Source organism: Chelonoidis abingdonii, chromosome 6, assembly GCF_003597395.2.
Source record: "Chelonoidis abingdonii isolate Lonesome George chromosome 6, CheloAbing_2.0, whole genome shotgun sequence".
Taxonomy (NCBI): Eukaryota; Metazoa; Chordata; order Testudines; family Testudinidae; genus Chelonoidis; species Chelonoidis abingdonii.
The window spans coordinates 86,754,714-86,778,419 of record NC_133774.1 but is presented as its reverse complement, the minus strand read 5'-3'; the positions used below and the strand labels follow the sequence as shown (position 1 = coordinate 86,778,419).

Sequence of the window (23,706 nt, the reverse complement as noted above, 5' to 3'; positions counted from 1 at the left end):
ACTTGAAAATCGAGAATAATCTTCCTCTTCTGGCTGGTAGAATACTAGTTTAAATGAAACTTTCCAAGAGGGAGGGGGACTACATTTTCAAACTGATACATAATGCTTATAACACATTAAGTTCAAAGCAATCTATACAAACACTATAGCTGTGCTTGTCAGATGTGTGGCTAAAACCACATGTTGCTTTAAAATGTACCTTTGAGTTCCTCATTGCATCATAAAGCCTCGATTATTTCCCTGTTACCATTAACCAAAACAAGATAAAACACTTACAAAACAAAATCCAAGTACATGGTTTATTCTGTTTTGCCTGCTTACGTGATTATTTAATATTCTGAGTAGAAGGGGTACAAAAATTGTACCCTACATCTTTACACACTTCAACAGAGAAATATGGTTTAAGCCATAATAGTGTTTCATGTTCTCTTATCACTGGCTTCTCTCCTATTTTTTGTCCATGTTAGGACCACTTTCACAAAATGGTAGAACTGACAATGGAAGCCAGGCATGCATACAAAGATATGGTGGCAGCTTTAGAGGAAGAGGTAGCTGAAGGGGGAGGAAGTGAAAAACACAGCACAATCTTAACCAGTCAATATGAAAAGAAGAGCTTGTCCAAGACCAGTAAAACGCCCCATGTGGAATCTGATGAGGATGTACCAAATTACAGTGAGTGTTCAGTGGTTTATTCTGTGTGTTCAATCAGTTTTCCTTCCCTTGTACTAAAATTCTTCTCTGATCAGAATCTTTCTGAGGCAGTGCAGTCTAAGGCTGTCTGGTTAGCAAGGGCAAACACGTCACTTTGGCCTGTGACCTTATCAGACTTCATGAATTGAAATCAGACCTGGTTGCTGTTTGGATGGGAGACATCTAAAGAAAACCTAGTTTTTCATGAAGTTTTATTGTTTACACGGCAAAAGCTTTGCATGAGCTAGCGCAGGTAGTATTAGCAGTGAAGTCAGCATACAGCAGGCTAGCAAGCCAAGTGTACTCATGGTCTGTGCTGGGCTTATGCTACCTGCGCTGAAGCCCATGATGTGCTGTTTTCACTAAGTTATCCATGCTAGTTGAGTTTAAGTTAGCTCAGCTAGGCTAACCTGTGAACAGCTTTTGCTGTGTAGATGAATGTATCCTTCGTAGATGGCACTCTTCCTTTAAGTAATTTCTGAAATAGTCCACCTGGTGGTAGATGGCATGTGCTGCTCTTTCATTTAAGGTTTGTAACAGAGCTCCTGACCATTTGTGGCTAAAATTCCACTGGCACCTCTTGTAAGACCAGTTGGCCCAAGCAGACTGGCAAAATTCTGGTTAAACAGTTTGACAATTTGCTACTACAGCTTCAACTGTGTAAGATTCTTCTTTCTGTCCTGAACTCTTTCTGTGCTGTATGAACGCCTTCAACCCTGTAGTACTGCAATTGCAGTACTGAAGGAATGATCCCTTTTTATGTATAACTTTGTGTGTCCATATTAGGATCTATAAATAAAATGTGCTTATGATATAAAGTTATTCATCATTACTTTGAAACAGCAGTAGGCAAATGAGTCTGTATCAGTTCCTAAAAAGTGGGAAGTAACATAGGATTAGATAATTTGAAACTTCTCCAGGGGGACTGTCTTCCAGCAGGTGCTGCAAAGTGTGTTGGCTTAAGAGTCCCTTACATGCTGATTTCTCCCTCAGTTCTCAAGTTGTCCTTCACGCTAGGAGATTGAGCATTTCAGTGCTTAAGTAGGGTTGTCTATGAATACTAAACTTGGGGGTGGGAGGGAACCTGTGCAATACTCTGGGAGAAATTAAAGTGACTTTCATACTAATATTCTGTTCTTTGTTTATAGTCAAAATCTGGAAGAGAAAGCTTGAGGAGGAGTATAACCCTTATGCCTTGGAATTAGAAAAAATTGCCACTACTGAAATGCTGACCTTGAATTTAGAAGAGCCTCAGTAAAGCTGGATCATATTTTATTGGGCCTTATTACTTTTTACATAGATATGTAAATACTGAATTATCTAAAAGCAGTGGTCTATCTAAGCTGCGAGGTGTAGCAAATAAAGTGTAATCTAGGAAAGGTCTAAAGTTGGCTAAGAAGACTATTCTGATCTCACTTAAAATGCACACTGGAATGCATGAAACACTGGCTGATTCTTACAGGGTTCTGTGTACTTGACTGGCTGTTAAAGCTGCTGCTGCTTCATTCTTTGTATTAGAGAATTAATTTGAAGGGAGGGGAAACCTAGGACCACTTATGTATTAAAACAAACTCATTCCTGCCAGGTTTTTAAGGGTTTTACTGCTGGTGTCTGGTGCCACAAGTAGAGCTAACCAGAAGACAAAACCTCAACATTTGTTTGAGACACAAATTCTGAAAACCTTCTTCATTTTGGGAGAATATTTCACCTTGCTGGTCATCTGCCTGGAAGGCTCTAGTTAATTTCACTTTCCCTGCAGGCAGAAAGTGAGATTGACAAGAACCTTCCAGGTAGGAGCAGTCACTTTTTGTTTTCCCAATGGAAAATTGAAATTTTCTTGGAAAAACTGGAAACTTTCTGCTGGAATGATTTTCTGAGGAGAAAATAGCCTTTTCCAAAATAAAAAAAAAAAAAAAAAATTCAACGAGCTCTAGCTTCAAGTCAGGTATAATCTCCTTTCCTTCCCTTAGGGTATGCAGCAACTGGGAGGGGGACAGGGGTAATGAGTCAAAATTCCTGAGATGGGGAAGCTAGTAAAATTAAAATGGGCCACAAAGGAGATTCCTGCCTTAGAGAGCATTTAAGATCTGATGCAGATAGAGCCCTTTTGCTGGCAGAGGTTAGGAATGTTTCTGGGAAGGTGGTGGGCCAGCCTGTTCCTGCCCCCTTTCTCCTCTTACAGAATTTGTTCTCCTTGCCTTAAGAGTACCACAGCTTGGAGAAAGCAGTGCTATAGCAATGGTACTGAATTCTGCAGGGAAGGGCAACTGCTTTCTTCAAAATGCACCTGCTGCCTGCATTTTCTTTAGCTGTTGTCCAGTTGCCTCAGCCAAGCAACAAGGGCAGCCATTTGTGTGCCCTTGTTGCATAAGAGAGAATTACACAGCAATGTACTTAGTTGCATGAATACAGTACGTGAGGTCTTAGCTCTTCCCTTCAGAAGAGTGTCAGTCCTGTTGTTACTGTTTTTATGTACAATTGTGAATTTTGATTCCGATAATGAAGTCTTAATTTGAGGGAAAAGAGCTAATATGTTAGAGCCAAGACTGACTGTATATAATTGTGTACCAAATGTAGAGAAGTTTCTGAAGACAGGCTTAATTTACTTTTGATATTGAAACTTCTTTTAAAGTTGACATGTATCTGGTGATAGAGCACCTTTGTGGGAGGTTTCTTTTATAAATAGCAATGCTTATATATTTTTAGAATGAAGATGGCACACTTAATGGAGAGGGCCAAATTGTGCAGTAGAGTATTCAGATTTTTATAAGGGTGAAAATGAAAATTTAAGATTTCTGATTTCAGTGTGCAAAATAAAATGGTTGTAAATCCCAGGTGCAACTAGTACCTCTGTGTAGTCTGCCATGCACTGCTTCTAAATGCTCAGAGCAACTTCATTTCAGCTTCTCGAGCACAGCGCTCCTGCTGGGGGAGTGTCACAGGTAAGCCAAAAGCAACAGAGGTAATATCAAAAGTCAACCTTGAAATGATTTTTTTAAGTGTAAAACTGACATTTTATAGCATCCTGTAGTTAGAGCGTAGCTAATGCTTGAGATTGATATGTGAACCACAATCTTATGCTCTGGGGAGTGAAGTCAGTAAAAGGATACAAAGCAGCTCTGCTTTGACACTGAGTTGATCACTGGATATGAGATCTTTCTACTTTTCCATAATTGCAGCTGACCTTAACTTGACGTTGGGAGTGGGGAAAGAGTCCAGTGCTGAAAGATAATTTGGGCTGGCAATAGACATTCCTGGCCCAGTAGGAGGTTGCTGTGTACTTACAGCAATGCAAACTGTTGTGTATGAAGCTGGTTATGGCTGCACTATGCTATTAGAATGTTTATAGCTGCAAATACCACTACAGGAGAGGCTTTGGTTTAGTTTGGATTTTTTTGGTGGTTTTTTTTGGAGGGGGGGGCGGAAGGGGCAGAGAGCAGTTTGGGCAAGTGCGCTGTTCTAGCTAAATTTTTCACTGCATCATGAAAGGGGGCCGGCAACTAGGTTCTTGCATTATACAACTTCCAGAAGGCAGATGTGCACACGATAGAGAATCTGTACGCTTTAGGGTTGCTACTCTGCAGAGATCATTTTTGCACTTCCATGGAAGTGCATGAACATGACTGTTAGCCAGGTCCTGATGCTAGCATCCATAGCAGTTTTCATTGTAACAAACTTAGGGAGAGAGTTACTCTTGCCCTCCCTATGAAACCCACTGTGTGTATGGTAAGAGCTGTTGAAAGCAGAATTATTGCGGAAGATGATTAAGCAGTGAATAGACATTTGTCTTTCAAACTAGCTTTTGAGGGGTTGAAGTGTTCAACCTCATTACCACTCAGCCATTCCCTTTTAAGACAGTTCTGTGGACAACCTTGTAAGAGAATCTCTGCTTGACCCCCCTGCCCCTCTAGTCCTGTTGCTTAGTTTCCACAGCGTTTTTACTGTGTGCATTGCCAGGGTGTGCTCTGCTTCCTGCAGTTTGAGAATCTAGCTAAGTTAAAGCCAGCCTCACTGCTAACCAGCTCCCTCTGCTGAGCCAAAAGCCAGTTATGATTTCTATACACTTAATTTTTCAGTATATAAAATCACCTGATAGTAGTTTCCTCCCCATAGTGTCCACTTTTTTGTGTGGATGGGAGTGGGGCAGAAAGGCCTGCGGTGTACTGAATTACAGCCTAGCCAATTGTAAAGGTCTCCTTGATACTTTGGGGGATTTGTTGGGGCAGCTCTTGCTGATGTAGCACAGCAGTAGCATACATCTTTGTGCTCGATGTCGCCCTCGCCTTTAACAGGTAAAGCAGCAGTATTTTTAAAAATTGATCATCTTCCATGCTACTGCAACAGACCTTCATAGCAAAGGGCAGTAAGGTCACTTGTAGCCTCAGGTAGGAAGAGGAATTGGCCTATTTGCTCAAATTATGCACAGGAGGTGAAGTGTAAAGTAACCTAAGCTGAGGTTAATGCTCTGAGAACAACTTACCGATCGCTCCTCTGATATACCTGCCTACTATGCAGTACAATAATATAAGGTCATTTCCCTAAAGGCTAGGTGTAATGTAAGTATTTCTTTGTTAACCATTGCACCCCAGCATAGCAGTAGTCTTAGCAAAGCCTCTGATCACAGCTCCTTTAGGACTTCAATAGTGCAAAATCAGGCCCTTCTTTTTTACCTCTTGTTTTGCTTATTTATGCACCCAACCTTTTGCTCCAGGAATGTCACTTAGTGTATCAAACTTTTTGAAGTGGGAGGACTTTGGTCCTCTTTCAAAACTGTCTAGGGTATTTTTTCCTCATAGCCCAAGCCCGGTGGAGTTGCCTCCTCTTCCATGGGCAAGAGAAGAGCCAGGTGGGATTGGAAAAGCACACAAGCAGTCCCATCTCCATGAGGGGAGCGAAGCTAGGACAGTGCGCCAGTTGGAAGACTATGCTTCAGCTCCTACAGCCTGCACCAACAGCCATGCCTCTGACTGTAGAGTTCAGCTACCTCATGGATGGAGGGCACAGGACACAGCACAACTGTTACCAATTTCAGAAAGTGGTAAGGGGCCTTGAGCCCTAGCTTTCTCCCCCTGCTGCCCCTGACAGTCAGGGGCTCAACAATTCTAGCTGGTAAATTTTTACCTGAGACTAACTTTTCTTACTCTACAGGCCCTTCACAGGCAGCTAAGCCTAGGCTGGCATCTCAGTGAAAACTCAAGCCAAAAAACTAAATATGATCTATCAAAGTGCCCCTGCCTGCTTTCACAAGCAGTGCTAACGTGGGTGGACAGTATTTCAAGTATGGTCCTTCTCAACCTAAAAATCATATGGCTTCTCCCTGAGGTAGGGAGAGTGGGGACTTAAATCTGTTTCAGGAAAGTATAGGAGACTTTAATCCTTGAGATCAGATGTTGAGAAGTTCCAGCTGTTAACGAATAGATTTAAGTATGGACTTTGCACCAGCCAGTAGAATAACTACCGTGTTAAATAAAACCCTTTTGAGTTTTATTATAGGTATATTAAATGTCCAAGCAAAAAAGCTAAGTGGCTGGAGTGCACCAGGCTTAGCATGTTATGAATCTTTTTTTTGATGAATCCTAACATGAAATGCTTCCTTAGGGCAACCAACTTATTCCAGTTCCATGTTGTCATAGAACATGACCATCAAAACACATTCTGCTCCTCACTGCACTATCCAGATGGAACATGGATGTGGGGAACTCCCACAAGACATAGTATTGTACTTTTAATTCAGAAGGTAGGCCTCATGCATGTCAGTGTGTAAATTCTGTAAGTAAACTAGAAATATTGCTCTTCCGTTAGTGCTCAGGACTGGACTTGGATGCTTGAGAATCACAGGGCAGAACAGTCATGTCTACTCTACTGAGACTGCCTTCATCAAATTCTGCATCTCAGTCAACCAGTCTTCCGCCAAAAGAAAGGAAATGGCATTGGCTAAGTCTTCTCCAGGGCAGATGTCCTGCTTCCCACCCTGGAGGTGCACGGCTATGAAAATCCCATTGTAATGGAGCTGTGGCCTCTAGATAAATTTCCAGGCTGTGCCAACGTGAGTTACTTTCTTCAGGCAATAAGGTCCACAGAGCTGGCACACCCTACAGTCAATTTCCATCTCAATTCCGAAGGATCCGCTTACTTAACGTTCAAGGACTTAAATTTTACTTAATGAGGACAAGTCTACCATACTTTGCTTGGAGAAATTGTTTTTTCCTCAAAGTATATTTAACAATGTGACTTAAAGTAGATTTGAAGTTATCCTGGCTGTGCAAGTGCTTAACAAGAGGGAACTACAGGTATGGGGTATTCCCTGCTGCCAAGTCTGATCCCCAAGCTCCAGGCAGGCTCAAGTACCATTGTAAAAGATCTATAGAGCTTGTTCCTCAAAGAAAGGAATTCTTCAGGTAAGTGTGGAAAAGTTTTATTTCCTATACATTCAGAGTTATGGAGAGAATACAATACTTTTTAAATGACCATTCCCAGCACAATCAAGCCAAAGCTTTTATGTAAAAAGTGAGGCATTTCTGTGCAATGCTAAACAGTGAAAATTTTGAGGAAAAGAGAACAATGAAACATCTCAAACTTTATTGATCCTTTGCAGAAAGATAAAACTTATTTTAAAACAGGACAAGTAGGTCCCCAAAATTTGAGTAGCTACCTCAATGTTGTTTCTGCACATTTTTACTAGAAATAACAATCCTGGTATCACATTAGTCCTTTATCAATTGCTGAACATTTGTTCAGCATAAATCAGACTTGATCTTCCACAGTACCAATTATTATTCATATTTTGTAGCTCATTGTGTGCTGTGCTTTACATTACATTATGCCAACTGAGTCCTGTAAATACCTTAACTAGTCAAATTTTAATTGTACAGTTTTTCCTGTACCAAACAAGTTTAATTTTTCAAAACAACTTCAGTTTTCAATTTGAAGTCTCTAATGCATGAAAAGTATTAATGTCTATGATGAATCTCAGTTTCTCTTTGAAATACTACTGTAGCTTTGCCTACTTAGGCAAACAAGGAAAATTTTGCCTAGCCCAAAAAGGAATGTTCTTTAAAATGCCAGAATGGACTTTCAAGGTAAACCTTATTCTCCCCCATTACTTTTCTGAAAAACATTTAAAACATAAGTGATCCAAATCCTTGTTATATCCCCACTGCTTTAATATATTCACATCACAATCAAACTCCTCCTTCTTAAAACAGGATTTAGGGGTTGCATTACAATGTTTGAGCACCACAAGTCTCAGTAGGAACACTCTTCCTCCATAACTAGCAGAAAAACTGATATCAGGTTGTTCAAAGGGGGTGGGGGAGTTGTCTTGGTAGTAGATAAAAACATTCTTCAGTGCAGTGAGGAAATCGTGTTTTGCTTAAATTTTCAGTAGATTCTCCTGAACAGCAAGCCCCACTGCCAGCTATAGTAGCAGGTGAAAAAGGATTCAGCTATGCTAGTTAGAGTAACTGGAAGCTCATTTTGCAGACATTTATTTCCCTGTCAGCCAGCTCTTACTCCTGTCTCTGTCCATCAGGGGGTGTCTTCCTTCTTGCAACTCTCCTAAAAGAACAAGACAGTTTAAATTAATTTTAATATTAAAGTACAATGAGTTTTCTAAACAAGCTGGTTTTATTTAAAGCCAGCCCTGGGCTAGCAGTAGATCTATTGCCATGCTCTTAAGGGTATGTTATCTCTTGAGGTTGAGGAAGGGCAGATTCAATCATTAAGACCAGAAGCATTGAACCAGATTCTTGGTTGCGTGTAGACACTTCATCAGATTAGTAGTGCAGAGGGACAAATACAGAGTCTTTGGGGTCAGAGGTAAAAGGGATCAGCCAGGAAGCATTCCTGTGGCTCCAGCTTTCCTCAGCAGCCATAACAGCCCCTTGGGTATTACTTATTAGAGAAAGGAATAGATGTAAAGGTAGTGGAAAGCCACTTAAGATCCCCACCCCACCTTGGTCCTTTATCAAGGAGAGTTCTGCGTACTGACTGACTTCATGAAATGGATGGTACTAAGAGGAGAAAGAAAGAAATATGCTCACACTTTACTGATTTGTCCTGGTTCTAAGATGGACTTTGAGTTGATGATGGTATATCCAGGTATGATTCAAGTGGCTGGAGACAGTTTGGTGTCATCTATAGGACCCTGGGCTTAGTTCCCAGCATCAACCCCTAAGGTACTAGATCTTAAAACACCAGAGGAAGGCAAGTTTTGTCTAGAAGTAACTGAATGACATGCAGGCAGTACTATACATGGACTACAAATAGAATCCCATCCTGTTCAATATAATGGCAAGTCAAAAATAAGGATTTTCAGGCTCCTCCCACTCGCTCACTAAAGTAGTATAGTGCCTGACAACATGCATGTCAAGAAACTTACCCAGGTTGTCTTCCAGTTTTGCATCATTGCATGATGTTCACTGACTGCACTTTTCCAGCTGTCATACTCCTTTACCCATTCAGCCTGACCAGTACTATCTGAAAATTGTAAGTAATGAAACAAGCTATATGAAATAGGCTGTGATCAAACAGATGAGCATCTGCCATTGACTTCAGGGGCAGCTTTGAAAAACATCTAGTTATCAGTGGATAGATTCTGGAGAGAACGATGGTTGGGCAGCTGGTGCGCTCTCGTTCCCCAGAATCAGTAGGCACCTGAACACATGGCTAGATGTGACTACATCTAGAGCTGAGACTACAACAGCTCCTATTGAAAAATCAGGCTCCTTATTTAGGTATCTACAGATGGCTTTAGGAGCCTAATGTTAAGCACCTACTTTTGAAAACCTTAAAATTTCCAAAATAAGCACTTGGTTAAGTGACTTCAGTAATCTAAATGGCAGGGGTTTGAAGTAGCTACCAAACACAGTAAATCAGTAGTAGAAATATATAAAGCTGACAGCTGTAGTCAACCAGGAAACTAAAAATCCAAGCTTGTTTTATGGTTGTTTTGGAATTGCCTGTCAGACTGCCTGTTTTCATAACTCAGCAACTATGTAGTCTAGAAATGAAACCACAACAGCAATCACATTAGTCAATATGGATATGCTACTTATTCCTTCCAGAAACAAATGCAACCCTCAAGAGAATAAGTCAGCCTTTTAAATATTGCGAACTAGGATCTGAATATGGGATCCCTTCTGTAACAACATCTGAAGTGGATACTAAATTTACATAGAAATTAGAGAGGGTTTTTTATTAGTGACAGTCTTCAAGAATGTAGAGGGTCTTTATGGATGAGCTCGTTTTAAAGCTGTCCTCCCTGCATCAGGGCCAGGATGAGCAGTGCATACCCACTGCAACAGCCTACCTTTTCCTTCCACTGTGATGAGCACTTTTGATGATTTATTTCCAGCTTTTGAGAGGACTGAACAACAGTATTTTGAGTTTTCTGCTACAGCATCTTTCACCCAGCTTAGAATGAGCATTCTGCCATCAGCCAATGCATGAGATTGCTCACTGACACACACTTCCATTTTCTGTCCATTCTTCTTCCACACAAAACGTGCATCACTGGGACCTGTGAAAATGTTAGTTTAATTACCAAAGAAACCACTTGTAAAAAATTAAAGAAGAGTGTCAAATGTAGATTAAAGTGTGATGAAACATTAACATGAAACCCTGAAGGTATGATGATTAGACAGCACCAGATTCTGGATTTTAGAACATAAATTAACTGAAAATAAGGACTGTTCTGAGGGCTCTGTTTGTTCCTATGCTTCTTGAGTGCAGCATGGTCAGAAGACTGGGGACAATGAGCCAGTGTTGATAAGGTAAGAATAAAAGTTTAGCACTCAACAATTCCCTGAGAATCTCTTCTGCTTGTGGGAAACGCACGCCTGGATTCTGACATTCTCACAAGTCAAAGCCAGCCCTGGAAGAAGTAACAATTATAGACTGGACAGTGAGGGAACCTAGGTAATCCCAGGTACAGCATTAGTTTTGAAATGAAGTACAACTTAAGAGCAGAAAAAAGGTCAGGGACTCAGAGCCACTGAAGATACTGTGTGTAATGAAGAAAACAAAATTAGATGAAACATGGAGACATGACAGCTGACAGCAGGGTTGTTAAAGGAAGTGAAAGAACTTGACATCTTAGGCTAAGAGGAGTAGAGGGCAAAGAATGTCTAGCCTTGTTGCCTAATCACCAATATTCATACCATCTGTGAGAAACAGAATGCAACCAAGCCAAAGATTGACATAGCTTTCTTGGTTGCTGTTTGGGATAAAGTAAAATGGCAGCTATCAAGGAAAAACCAATGTAATTCTGCTTAGTGTGCACAGTTAAGAATTTTGCTGAGACAGCTGTAGCCCAGATAAAGAAAACAGGGATGTATGCTGCCTTCTGCTTTCCATATCTAACAACTTCAGACTAATGGTAATGGATTTCTCCTGTTGTGCCCATGTGACCAATAATCAAACACCTTTAGAGAAGAATAAATGAGGGAAGATAACAGCAGTGAGGCAGGTGATTTTAGGCTTTTTTGTTGCCACGGACAATGAAGGGAGGAGACACCATACTAGAGAGACTTACCTACAGTGCCAGGGGGTGGGTTAACTGACCACTGGCATGACCTATATAATGTGCTGATTTGGATTAGTGATTGTACCTAGTCAGTGTCCCTCTTATGCGACAAACAGGCAGACCATAGAAGATAGGCTTTGCATAGAAAATGGGGAACTTTCACATTAGCGTTCTACCACCACACCCAATGCAGTAGACACTGTACACATACAAAAAAACCTTAGTCCCTATCTCAGAAAGCTTATCTTGGGTTTCAGTAGACAAAGTGGAGTGGTCTGGAAGTGAAAGGAATAAGAAAAGCTTACTGTATGTTAAAATACCTTACAAGAATGTAAAGAAACAAGGAAATGGTGGTAGTGAGGATGAATGATGGAGATTATGATCTACTTAAAACTTGGTAGGATAATTTTGTAAGAGCAAAATAAAAGGGAAGAGAGAGGAGATTGGCACAATATATTTAATAGTACTTGGGCCACTGAGATACCAGCTGACAATCAAGAGTGGAGAGATGAAATTATCTGGGGAAAATATACAATGAACTGAAAATACCCAACCCTCAGCATCTGCCACAGCCCAGATGTGCAGGAAGACATGAAAATGAAAGTTTCATGGACTACTTTCAGGACATTATGATATTTTAGCTTCCCCAGTATCTGTAGGGTAACTGTACACTCAAAAAAACCCCAAAACATTAAGTACAGATGACATGGTCAGGATGAGGAAAAAAACCAAAACCACACCAGTCCTGCTTCTCTGATTAATAATTAAAAGGACTGTTGGGACTAATTCCCCCAAGAAACTTGAATTCACTGTAGTAGTGAATGGGGCAAGGATAGAGATTTTCTCACTGTTCTTTCCTATTGGTCCCAGATGTGTTTTCAAAGTCCAAAGATATTTTTGATTTCAGAAAATCAAATCTAAATTTTTAATTTCAAGATCCTGATTCTTCAAAGCCTTATGTAGTTTCTTACTGATTTTTCTAAGCAAGAAGGAAAGTGTTTTATTGGCCTAGGTGCCATGCAGACCTCTGGCATTGTATTAATAGTAACATTGCAAGAGACTGCACTCTTCTTCCAAATAAAGAGTAACATGTTAATGTAGCTTTTACTACCCCTGGAATTGGAGAAGGGGAAACTGATCCACGGCAAATACAGAAGATCAGTTTTTTTTAAAAAAAATTGATTCTAACTAAAAGGTTACAAGGCATAAAATGAACTTTTGCAAATGTCAACAAACTCTTGGAGAGAGAAAGTCCACTGCTACAGTGGAAGGGGTAAATTTAGTAATGACTTAAACAGATGAGGAAATTAGTTGCTTTTCTAAAATGTATTAAAAAGAGACACTGAAATGTGACCAATTGAAAGTCTAGAAATACTTGTTAAGAAGAGCAAGCTGGAGAACACTGTGGAAGTTTGAACAGAGAACAGGCTATTAGGTAATTGGTTTACTAGTATAACACACTTCATTTTCTGACGTCCTATAAGAATTCATGTGACCTCTATTCTTATCTTCCCACACAGTTGGCATCATATCATATATATTACTGATCAACTAAATTTAACCATTTGTTGCTTTTGGCAGTGACCTAACCCAGAAAGGGGAAAGCAAAATACTAAGCTAATAATTTGCCTGGTTCGCTATTCAAGCTTTTCAACAGTTGCAATATGCATTTTCTTTTAAATGAGCTAGTGTAAAACTATTTGGTGTACTCAAGTATCACAACGATAGAACGTAGTGTACGACAGGCCATCCTAGATGATACTTGCTAACTCTTCTCAAGACCTTGCAAATATACCAGTGTCTGAATAAGTATATATTTCCATGCAAAAGTAATTGTACTGCAGAATATCAAGATGATGGGCACGAGAAACAACATGAATGGCATACACAAGATGATGAAGCAACTTATTCCCTCTCCCTCAAACTCCTAATTCTATTCAAGACACAGATCTTCACTCAGCCTCTTGCTCTTTGGAAGAGATGGTCCAGTGATTAGGGCCTTAACTTGGGACTTGAGCTATTGAGGTTCAGCTCTCTGCTCTATCAGACTTCCTGTGATTCTGTTTCTGATCTGTAAAATAGCTAAAATACTTCCCTATCTCATGGGGATGCTGTGAGAATAAATATGTTAAAGATTGGCAGGTGCCCAGACACCACATAAGCATTTAAGAGTAATTTTCAAACAAATGGATTCATAGTAGCTCAGTTACTAACTTTATCAAGTTTGATTTGAGCTACTTATTATCTTGACCTCCTAGAATGTCCCTTTTTCCTAGAGTAGTGGGTGGGCCATATCATGAAACAGCACAATCAATGCAAAAGACCATTTCCTGCAAGCTTATTTTCAATTAATTAGAAATGCAAGTCAGTGTAATTTCATGCTATTTCCCATTTATACTGAAATGCCAAAAGAGTTGCCAAGTGCCTGCTCTGCTTTCATTACCAAAACAATCTCCGTTGTTAAAAATCATAATGGTTTTGGAAAGGCTTCAGAAGCTTTAAAAAAGGCTGCAGTTTCCCAAAAGAAACAAGCTTGGGTTTGGCAATCCCGTCAGAAACTTCCTTGTTCTGGTTGTCTCACAACGAGCGTGATCCTGGGTCAGCACTCTGGGGAGTCACTGAACAAGTAACTACTTTGCCGTCTTCCCACAAACATTCATCATATGCACAGTCAACAGTACTGGGATTTCCCACACATGCTGCAAAATTTTTGCACGTCAAACTTTTACAACAAACCAGGACGCAAACAACATGTTTGTGCCCTTTTTGATCTACTTGGGAAAGAAATCTTTACTAGCCCTCCTGCACATTTCACGGTAGTTCAGTCCTGATTCTCTAATCTCATCACTTCTTCCACTGTAGTACTTAGTTTCATTTGCTCAGCTTCCCAGAGGCATGCTAAAGGTTAAAAAAAAATTGCTATGAAACATCTTAATGTAACCCATAAGTTTTGGAGACCAAGTACTATATTATGATTTGCACAAATCTTGATTCAAACGCCTATTATGTGGTACTTAGCTTTAACCCTCCGGAATTTTCTCTGGGATACATTGTTTCTATAAGTGATATGTAATGTATTCAATTAAAAAAATGTCTGCTAAAGTTTCTTGCAGATATGTGCTGGTGACTATGCTTCTTTTTAAATTAGGTGATGATACCAGATGATAGAAGCATTGATTCTGCTGAGAAATAGTAGAAAATGTATAGTTTCCTTTGTATTTATGAATTGGATATAACACATTGAATACAAGAGAATTGCTCACTGAGTGACCATAGAATTTCATATCTTGGGATCTTCAAACATATTTAAACAAATACTTACATTCAGTTGTTATCCTCTCTTTGTGAGTGCTTGAGAGATTAAAAAAAGGTTATAAAATGAATGAAAAGGATCAAATTAATTCATAATAATAAGAGTGCAATACCCATCAGAAGCCATTCTGCATGTGTAACCATAGATATAGTAAAACCAACCTTAGGAAATGGACTTTTCAAGAGTGTCCTCTCAAAGCCACTGTTTCAAGCAAAGTCACTAGTTACTGAAAGCTATCAACCCTTGGACAACTATTTGGAGATTTACTTGAAAGAAGTAAAATTAATTGTATGTCATATATTCACATAGGAAAAAAACCCACCCACCAGTCTCCCAACAAACACGTGTCTTGAGACTGAACTATTCTTTTCCTCTAGAAAACTCCGCCTGGTCAGTATGGAGTCATTGGCTGGGTAGTGAAAGGAAGCTTGCATTACCTGTGTTATGCTTGTGTGCATATATACAAGGCTTCATTTTCCAGGTCTGCCGCCCAAGTACATTTCACACAAAGCCAACATTTTCAGACTTAACAACTCTGAAAATCAGAAACGTAAAAGTTCCCCCAACTCCTGTTACATCACTGGGAGCTGCAGATCCTCATCACCTCCAATTCAGGTCACTTTTTAGGTGCCTATTTAGGAAATTAGGTGCCTAACTTTAGTCACTGAAATTTGAAATGTTCTAAATTCCCTTAAAAAATTACCATCTTAAAAAAAACAGAGTAAAAAACTCTCCAAAGTATGAAGAATACAGCTGCAGATATTCTACTGACCAACATGCAAGAATAGACTTAGAATACTATGGGCTGTCCCAATCAGTAAATTGATACTAGAATTTAAGGGTTAGGTATATGTACCTAATCCTGAAAGAGTGCAGTCTGCTTCCAAAAAACCTCAGATACTAATTTAAACAGAGTTCATTGGAATGAGTGGTTTCTTTGACACGAGAAGCAACAGTAGGAGAAAGAAAGAGTCCCTGAAGGAGAATATTGTAAAATCCTGGCTCCTGTGGTCAAACGGCTGCCAGGCAAAAGGGGAGGAAGAAAGTGAGTGTCCACCATTTAATGAACCACGTAAAGATGCATAATGCAGAAGACAAGAAATGCTGTCACACTGCCACTACATCATTTAATATAGTATTTTTCCAGAGTCATGCTATTTCTGGAGCTAAAATGATGAAGCTTAGATCAGATCTCCCTGAAGGTCACTCTAAAGATTATCAAGGATGGAAATTAAATAGGAAAGGAATGTGACTAGTAATCAGGTAAAAGCAAAGAGTGAGCTGCTGGCAAGAACAAACAGTTTAGAGCTGTACCTAGCTAATCTCTAAAAGTCACCAGTGAATTGATATCCAATGAACTTTACTGATTAATCAGCACTGGCTGCAAGGGAATTGATCTCAGAATAGAAGGGCTTTTGTACTAGCCTAATGAAAATATACTCTGGCATCTCAGGTGTGTGCTAAAGCAGGATAACAAGAAGGACTCTTTGTACTGATGGTTGGAATGATGAAAGAAAGCCACTATAGAGAGAGCCAATAAAAAAGGGTATCATTAATGAATGGTGTACAGGTATGAATGTTGCTGTCCTAGAACAGAAAATACATACAGATAGAAGACGTGGCTGGCAGCCATGGAGCTGGTTCAGAAAAGCCATACAGGAACAGTGACATTTCTTAATCTCAAAAATGAGAGACAGCTGGTGTCTGGTCTGCAGGTTTGGTTTGAACTGGACATATTGTAAAGCAAAAAAAAAAAAATGAATGCATCAGAACCATTTAGGAATCCCTCATCCAAAACTAGGGATTAGGTATTAAACTGTATAAACTGGTTGCAGAAAAAATGATCAGGAACCACAGATCAGAAAAGTGAAAGGCAAGGTTAGTCCTTCCAAACCAGTGAACAGAAGAAGAGAGCATGCTTCACGTGGAGCAATTTCTGTTACATTAGAAAGGCAACTACCAATAGTATACTTTGAACAGTAGGTGAATGAAAACTGGGTAGTAGGCTGAGTGATTCCCTATTTGGAAACTGTGTAAGGGCTAGGTGAGAAGCAGAACTCTTGAGTCACAGGCTAGCTGATAATGAACTGGCAAAACTGAAGTAGACATAAGAGCTGTGATTCAGCAACTCCTTGTGAAGAAGTAGTAAGAAAACAGGGCAGTTGCAGAGGGAAAGGAAGCTTCTTGATATTAACAGATTGCAACAAGTCCAGAGATATGACCTAAAGTGTGGTCTGCTGTTGCGCTTTCCGGATAGTGACAAGCAAGATGTTTGTATGGCAGTAGAAGCTCCTTACCCTTCTAGAAGAGAAAGTGGATTAGTTTGAATAGAAGCTAAAGTCACAAAGAGAAACATGGGAAAACAGATCTCTCCAACTCCTGGACAGAGGGTTCATTATGTATCATACTGTTTGTTTCAATTAGCAGCCAATTCATATCTAAAGAACACAACCTCCTGCTTGCACAAAACTGCACTGTTTGTTATATTACTGCTAAATGTACTGAAAAGCAACTTTGAAAATGTGTTGATGTCAGCCTTATGGAAAAGATTAAACAGGCTGCACATGAAATGCTGCACGTGCAAACTAAAAAAAATAGAATGACTCTTGTGGGAAAAAATATCCAGTCACCACTGCACAATACACATATACGAATATAAGACCAAGCATCTAAACTGAAGATGGTAAAAAATGCAAAGAGAGCAAACCAGAGGACCGCTGACCTCTTTACAAGGCTGGAAAAGTCAGTCCAGTTACGACTTATTGCTTCCAGTGTGCCAATAGTACGTGTTTAGTTATCAGCTAGGTGGGTCCAAGAAGGGGCTCACAAAAGGAAACCTACATAGTTGCCTGTAAAAGATTATACATGTTAGAAAGCACTAGGGATTAGTGGGGTTACACTATTTCCAGAATGTGAGTTTTCTAATTTAAATTACTCTAACAGTTTGGTAGCTTCTTGCATTTAGTAGCAGGGATAAAATGTTCATTTTTTAGTTTAGAGATAAGGCAAAATAAAGTTCAGCTCCCCAGACAGTTTCCAGAGAGCATCTACATAGCCGCTGTCTGGGGGCAATTAGGTAAGAAAAGCATGTACCAAAAACCCCTCTTAACTGTGGTACTCTAAAGTGAAGAAGGGAATATGTCCCATAATTTTACTTTAACCTTTTGGAGGAGATACGGTGTAAAGGAGGCTGGAGAAGGGCAGAAATTGAGTTGGATCCTTGCTGAGGGGGGAGGAGGTACATAAACCCTATGTATAGCAGGTGAGTGATTTCAACAGGAACAGTAAAAGTTAATGGGATTTACTTAGGCTCCAGATAATGGAAATACCAGCAGTCTGAGAGGTAAGGATTTCTCATTAAAAAGAGCTGATTTTAGCTGGAGGCAGAAAATTAGGTCCTCATTCATATACATGATCCAACACTAAGCAAGGATACTTAATCACCCCTTCTAAAAGATAGAACATGGACACTGGCAAAATATATTCTGTTTATAGTCCTCAAATGTTCTTAATATAATGCCTCATTGCTGCAACGTGGCTCCAGACATATCACTGATCAGTAATACATTTTACAATCTAGGACTGTGAAATCCAAATTCTTACTGGTGCCAAGGGCTTTGCAATAAATCGTGGCTTGCTAGTCTAGTCTAAGGCACTACAGAACCTATGAGATACATGTTAGGCATGGGGAAGGAGATCAAAGAATGGTTTAAGAACTTTATTACAAAAGGAGAGAGAGGCTAAGATATGAAGTTTAGTAAAACCAATCTCCCAATATTCAGAACAAGCTATCTACAAAGAACCCCTCTCTCTTCTGAGAGTCTTGAGTCCACTGCAAGAATCTACAGACCATATTTGGGTCAAAAACATGCCACAAGATCACTTGGAGTGCAGACTTTACAAGCTAAATTCAGTATATCTGGATGCTTATTTCTTATCATTTGTCACAGTCTAAGTTTACTACAGCTGATTTCGTAGACAACTTGTTCTTTTGTCTTGCATTGTATTCCAGCTCAAAATATCACTTCCTCCCCCACTTGGAATCTCTCATGAGAGAGACTGAATCACTGATTTTAAATAACATGTGAGTGCACTAGGTTGACAGTAGGAACACTGCTATTTTAATAACCAGATCAACTTATATAACTGAGACAAAAGCTCTAGCTACACTACAGCTTAAGTCAACATAAATTGTGTCACTCAGGTGTGAATTAGCCACCCTCCTGAGCAACATAACATGCTCACTTAAGCACTAGTGTGGACAGCGTTACGTTGGCAGGAGAGCTTCTCCTGTCAACATGGTACTGCCTGAGTTTCTCCCACCAACACAGTTACCGCCTCTCATGGGGGCTGGAGTAATTAAGCCAACAGGCAAGCACTCTCCCGTCAGCTTAGAGTGGCTACACTAGAGACCTTACGTCTTACTACTGATCATAAGTACTGCACTAATCATGTAATGCACTAAGCAGCAAAGTGGTAGGTTCATACAGGTAAGTTTTTTACCCAATTTAGAAGACACACATCATCGGCTATATAGTTGAGCCTCAAGAGATTATTCACTTCCTATAATTGGAACTCAACAGGGTACACTGCCAAAAGAGAGCAGAGATCTCCTTGTTAATGTAGTAGCACATAGATATCACTCTAAAATTATTTAAAAAAATGTACTTCAGATCTTTGAAGTGTGATCAATAGTGCAGTGATAAAATCTCACTGCAAAGAATCAGGTTTCACATTGTCTTGATCTTAACTTCCTTGTTATTATTAGTTACAAAAACCTAGCAGATTGATGTACCAACTTAAATCATCCAATCTCTTAACAGTGAATGTGCATAAAATTTATAAACAAAATCACTGATACTTTTGACAAAAACTAAAATAAAAAATGCCACCACTGTTTGTAAGGTGCATTTGAAAACATTACATAAATGCCAAGAATTACTATTATAACTACAACACCAGTTCTAACCTGAGAAAAAAACCTCTCAAATTTTTAAGGGGAAAATGTTTATTTTTATAGCATTTCTATTTTCACTATGCTGGTTAAGGTAGTTGTTTGGAACATAAGAATGGTATACTAGAACAATGTAATCTACCGCTATACCTAATGATTCAGTAGAAGGGAGAAATCTCATTGATCCTAGCCAATTGCACAATATTATATTATGGGGGGAAAAATTCTCTCTGATCTCATCTGCTGATTTATAATTAGGGCCCTACCAAATTCATGGCCATGAAAAATGCATCACTGACCATGAAACCTAGGCTAACTCCGTGAAATCTGGTCTTCTGTGTGATTTTACCCTATACTATACAGATTTCATGGGAGAGACCCGTGTTTCTCAAATTGGGGGTCCTGACCCAAAAGGAAGTTGCAGGGGAGCTGAAAGGTTATTTTAGGGGGTCGCAGTATTGCCACCTTTACTTCTGTGCTGCCTTCAGAGCTGGGTGGCCAGGGAGCAGCAGCTGTTGGCCAGGTGCCCAGCTCTGAAGGCAGCACCCCATCAACAGCAGCACAGAAGTAAGGGTGGCAATGCCACACCATGCCACCCTCACTTCTGTGCTGTTGCCTTCAAAGCTGGGCACCTGGAGAGTGGCGGTTGCTGACCAAGGGCCCAGCTCTGCATCCTTTTGCGCTGCTGCTGGCAGCGGCTCTACCTTCAGAGGTGGGTTCCTGGCCAGCAGCCGCCACTTTCCAGCTGCCCAGCTCTGAAGGCAGGGCCACTGCTAGCAGCAGTGCAGAAGTAAGGGCAGCAGTACTGCAAGCCTACATACAATAACCTTCTGACCACTCCACAGCTCCTTTTTGGGTCAGGACCCCTACAATTACAACACCGTGAAATATCAAATTTAAATAGCTGAAATCATGAAATTTACAATTTTTAAAATCCTCTGACTGTGAAATTGAATAAAATGGACGGTGAATTTGGTAGGGCCCTATTTATAATGTCCCAAAGAGGGATGATATAACCCTTGTAATTCTCACCCTGTTGATTCAGAGTTTTACAACTTAGGCCTAATGTGCTCCAGGCTAAATTTGTAAACAACCATCTAGGGGCTAGAGGATGGTACAGACTTTTAAAGAGAACATTCACTTAAAATGAATCAACAATGATAATTGTCTCTATTGCAATGATTACTTTTAGGGTTCCAGGTTATATGTATTCAGTTTTGTCTTCAAACGTATCAGTGTACAGCAACTGTCAGTCTAACAAGGGAGCTGTTTTCTGTTTGTTCAGATCTACCATTGTCACCAAGAATTTAAAAACATTACATTAATTTCAAAGGTTTCCCTGAAGATGCTGTTAACTGACTAGATATGTTCCCAGAAAGGGGAGGGGAAAAGAGGTGTGGAATAATATTGGCACTCAGAATTGTTTTGCATACAAGATAGGTGTGATCAGTCACAGGAAGTGCTCAGTTAACAACATTAGAATGAGCCAACAACAACTGTAGGCTCTCAACAAATTTGAGACATAAACCAACAAAAGCAAAGACATTCTTAGTCTAGTTTAATGGGACTACATGCTTCTGATGCAAGTCTGTCTTCAATACGAATTTAGTTGCTTTTGTAAGCTTGAGTGACCAGCTTTCAGGCCTTGTCTGTTAATACGTAATAGGGACAGTACTCTTCAGCCTTGCAGCTTACCTTTGATACTAAAAACAAAAAAGAAATAAGGAGACATAGATGTATATGTAAGGCATAAAGGTATCTCGGTAAAGATCAAGCTCCATCAGATTATTGTATCCACAGAGGCTATTAAATAGTCCTGGGCAGTCAGCTTGAGATTAGAAACAAAAGGTTTAGGGACAACCTAATGCAAGAGAGAGGATATAAAACTGGTTAGCAAGTTCAAATTTAGCATCCCCACGTGAAGATAAAGATAAACCAAGCATGGATTAATAATGACTGTGCAGATTAAAGTCAAGGGTACAGGCTTTAGCAAAGAAAGAGCACCACATTATTTTATGCTCAAAATTAATTTACTGTCCATCAAAATGTTACAGTAAAACCACAAAATTATGAACTGCTCTGGAATGGAGGTTGTTCATAACTATGAAATATTAGTAACTCAGAACAAAACTTTATACCTGTTCTTTTAAACGTTTACAACACATTGACAACACAGCTTTGAAACTTTACTATGCAGAAGTAAAATGCTGCTTTTAACCATCGTAATTTAAATGAAACAAACACAGGAACAGTTTCCTTAGCTTGTCAAATCTGTTTTTTAAACTTTCTCTTTATATTAGTTTACATTTAACACTGTGCTGTACTGTATTAGCGTTTTGTATTTGTCTCTGCTGCTGCCTGATGGCGTACTTCCAGTTCCAAATGAGCTGTGTGGTTGACCAGTCAGTGTGTAACTCTGGTGTTTGTAACTCTGAGGTTCTAGTGTGCAGATAAAACATTTTAGGAAGTATTCACATATTTTTTTCACATATTTTTTTCTAAGTTTTTGGATGACTCTAGAAGACATGGAGCTTTTCACCTCAAGTTATAAATTTGATTTAGGAACAGCTTGTTCATGAGCCATCTGAAGGCCGGTCAGTATTCTCAAACTCTGATCTATGAACCACTACTAGTGGCCTTTCAACTGGTCCACAGAAGTAATAATTAAAAACCATGTACTGATGGGAGGTAAACTCCAGGAATAGCCAGTCTCAGAGAAGGAGAAAGCCTGTGTTGAGGTTTATATTGTTTTATTCTTTTGAATTATCAATAAAGCCAAACCTAGGCATTTGTCTGAACACTAGCTCAGGTTTGGCATGTTGAGGACAGGATATATATGCATTCTCTCCAGAGTTATGGAGAACACAATCTGAAGTATTCTCAAAATAACTGTGAGGCTTGTAGGGTAATGTCAACGCAGACTGAGGCAATGAGCCTCCTGGCCCAGAGCAATGGACTTGGGCTAGTGGGACTCATGCTAGTGCTCTAAAAATAGCTGCTTAGACAGCTCTCTGAAGTTGCAGGTTGGGCTGGAACTGAGCCTTTGAAGCCCGGGGATAGAGGTGGGCTTCAGAACCTGAGCTCCAGCCTTAGACACAAATTCAAAACGCTGTCTAGACAACTATTTTTAGAGTGCTAGTGTGAGCTCAAGTCTGTCGACCTCGGCAGGAGACTCGCGGCCACGGCCTGCGTACACATACCTTAACAAAGAATACAGAAGTTTAACAAGAAGCGTAGAAATGTTTCCAATGATAATTCAGTGAAAGCAATATCTGTCCTGGGAAGCAAGAAAGAATAACTTTCAGAAGTCATTTGTGATTTTAAAGAATTATGGGTCTTTTTTCCCAGTAATATTACAGTTAAGGTTTAATATGGGGGGGGGGGGACTATTTGGGCCATATTGATAAAGTGACCCTCATATAGGGATATGCCCAATCAGGGCAAAGTAATTAAAGGGCTTATTACCTGATTAATGTATAAATAGCTCCTTTAAAATCTGCTTCTGAACTTAGGGAGCATTTATTGTCATTCACATGGGGTTGTCACTCAAGCTGGAGAACTGCGAAAAAATAGTAATGGAACTTCTGAGAAAAACATCTAGGGAAGGCAGTTAGAGTCCCCAAAACAATGAAAAGCAATACTATCTGAACCTAAAAGCCAACACCACAAGGTTTTTTCCCCATTTACCTCTAGACCCACTTAAACCTTCATTGACTCTGATCTGTTTTTATTCTTTTAGTAAAATGGGAACAAACATAATATATAAGTGTAATCACCATTAACAAAAGCAGCTGCATAGCTAGCTATCTGTACCTTCTAGTAGCTCGACTCCATATAGAGTCTCCTACTGCCTGTGAACTAATGAGCCTGGTCCTTAAGCTCAAGAAATACAGCCTGATGATTTTACATTCAGCGGTGTCCTGGGTCAGTCCTCAAAAACAATCAATTACTACAGAAGGAAAAATTACAAAAAAGAGTGTCCTTCCAATAACATTTCTTAACCTCATAAAAACGTCCGATAATGCCAGCCATCAAGCTCTTGGAGGCTCCTGAAAAATGTTGGTTTCCCAAATACAGTGTTCAAAATCAAGGAAGAACTCTCTTATGCAGAGGCGAGCAAACTTTTTGGCCTGAGGGCCGCATCGGGTTTTGGAAATTGTATGGAGGGCCAGTTAGGGGAGAGAGTCATGGCCTGGCCCTCACCTCCTATCCAGCTCCCTCCCC

At 39.8% G+C, this 23,706-nt stretch overlaps 2 protein-coding genes across 8 annotated transcripts in view; one reads left to right on the top strand and one right to left on the bottom strand.

The window, feature by feature from the left end:
• SECISBP2 (SECIS binding protein 2) overlaps positions 1 to 3,537 on the top strand; it is a 47,379-nt gene extending 43,842 nt beyond the window's left edge. For all 6 annotated transcript variants that reach the window (XM_075067198.1, XM_075067196.1, XM_075067195.1 and 3 more), the window contains 2 exons: positions 468 to 672; positions 1,839 to 3,537. In XM_075067198.1, the coding sequence (XP_074923299.1) occupies positions 468 to 672; positions 1,839 to 1,948 (315 nt within the window). In that variant the 3' untranslated portion in view covers positions 1,949 to 3,537. The remainder of the gene's footprint in view (positions 1 to 467; positions 673 to 1,838) is intronic.
• A 4,599-nt stretch (positions 3,538 to 8,136) lies between these two features.
• The window catches only part of SEMA4D (semaphorin 4D), a 58,262-nt gene continuing 42,692 nt past the window's right edge, over positions 8,137 to 23,706 (bottom strand). Inside the window, exons 15-17 of one of the 2 annotated variants that reach the window (XM_075067202.1) lie at positions 10,001 to 10,210; positions 9,071 to 9,168; positions 8,137 to 8,247 (exon numbers count right to left, since the gene is read on the bottom strand). In XM_075067202.1, coding sequence (XP_074923303.1) covers positions 8,218 to 8,247; positions 9,071 to 9,168; positions 10,001 to 10,210 — 338 coding nt within the window. In that variant the 3' untranslated portion in view covers positions 8,137 to 8,217. Of the gene's footprint in view, positions 8,248 to 8,724; positions 9,169 to 10,000; positions 10,211 to 23,706 lie in introns of those variants that run through there. The other variant, XM_075067201.1, reaches the window with a different exon arrangement.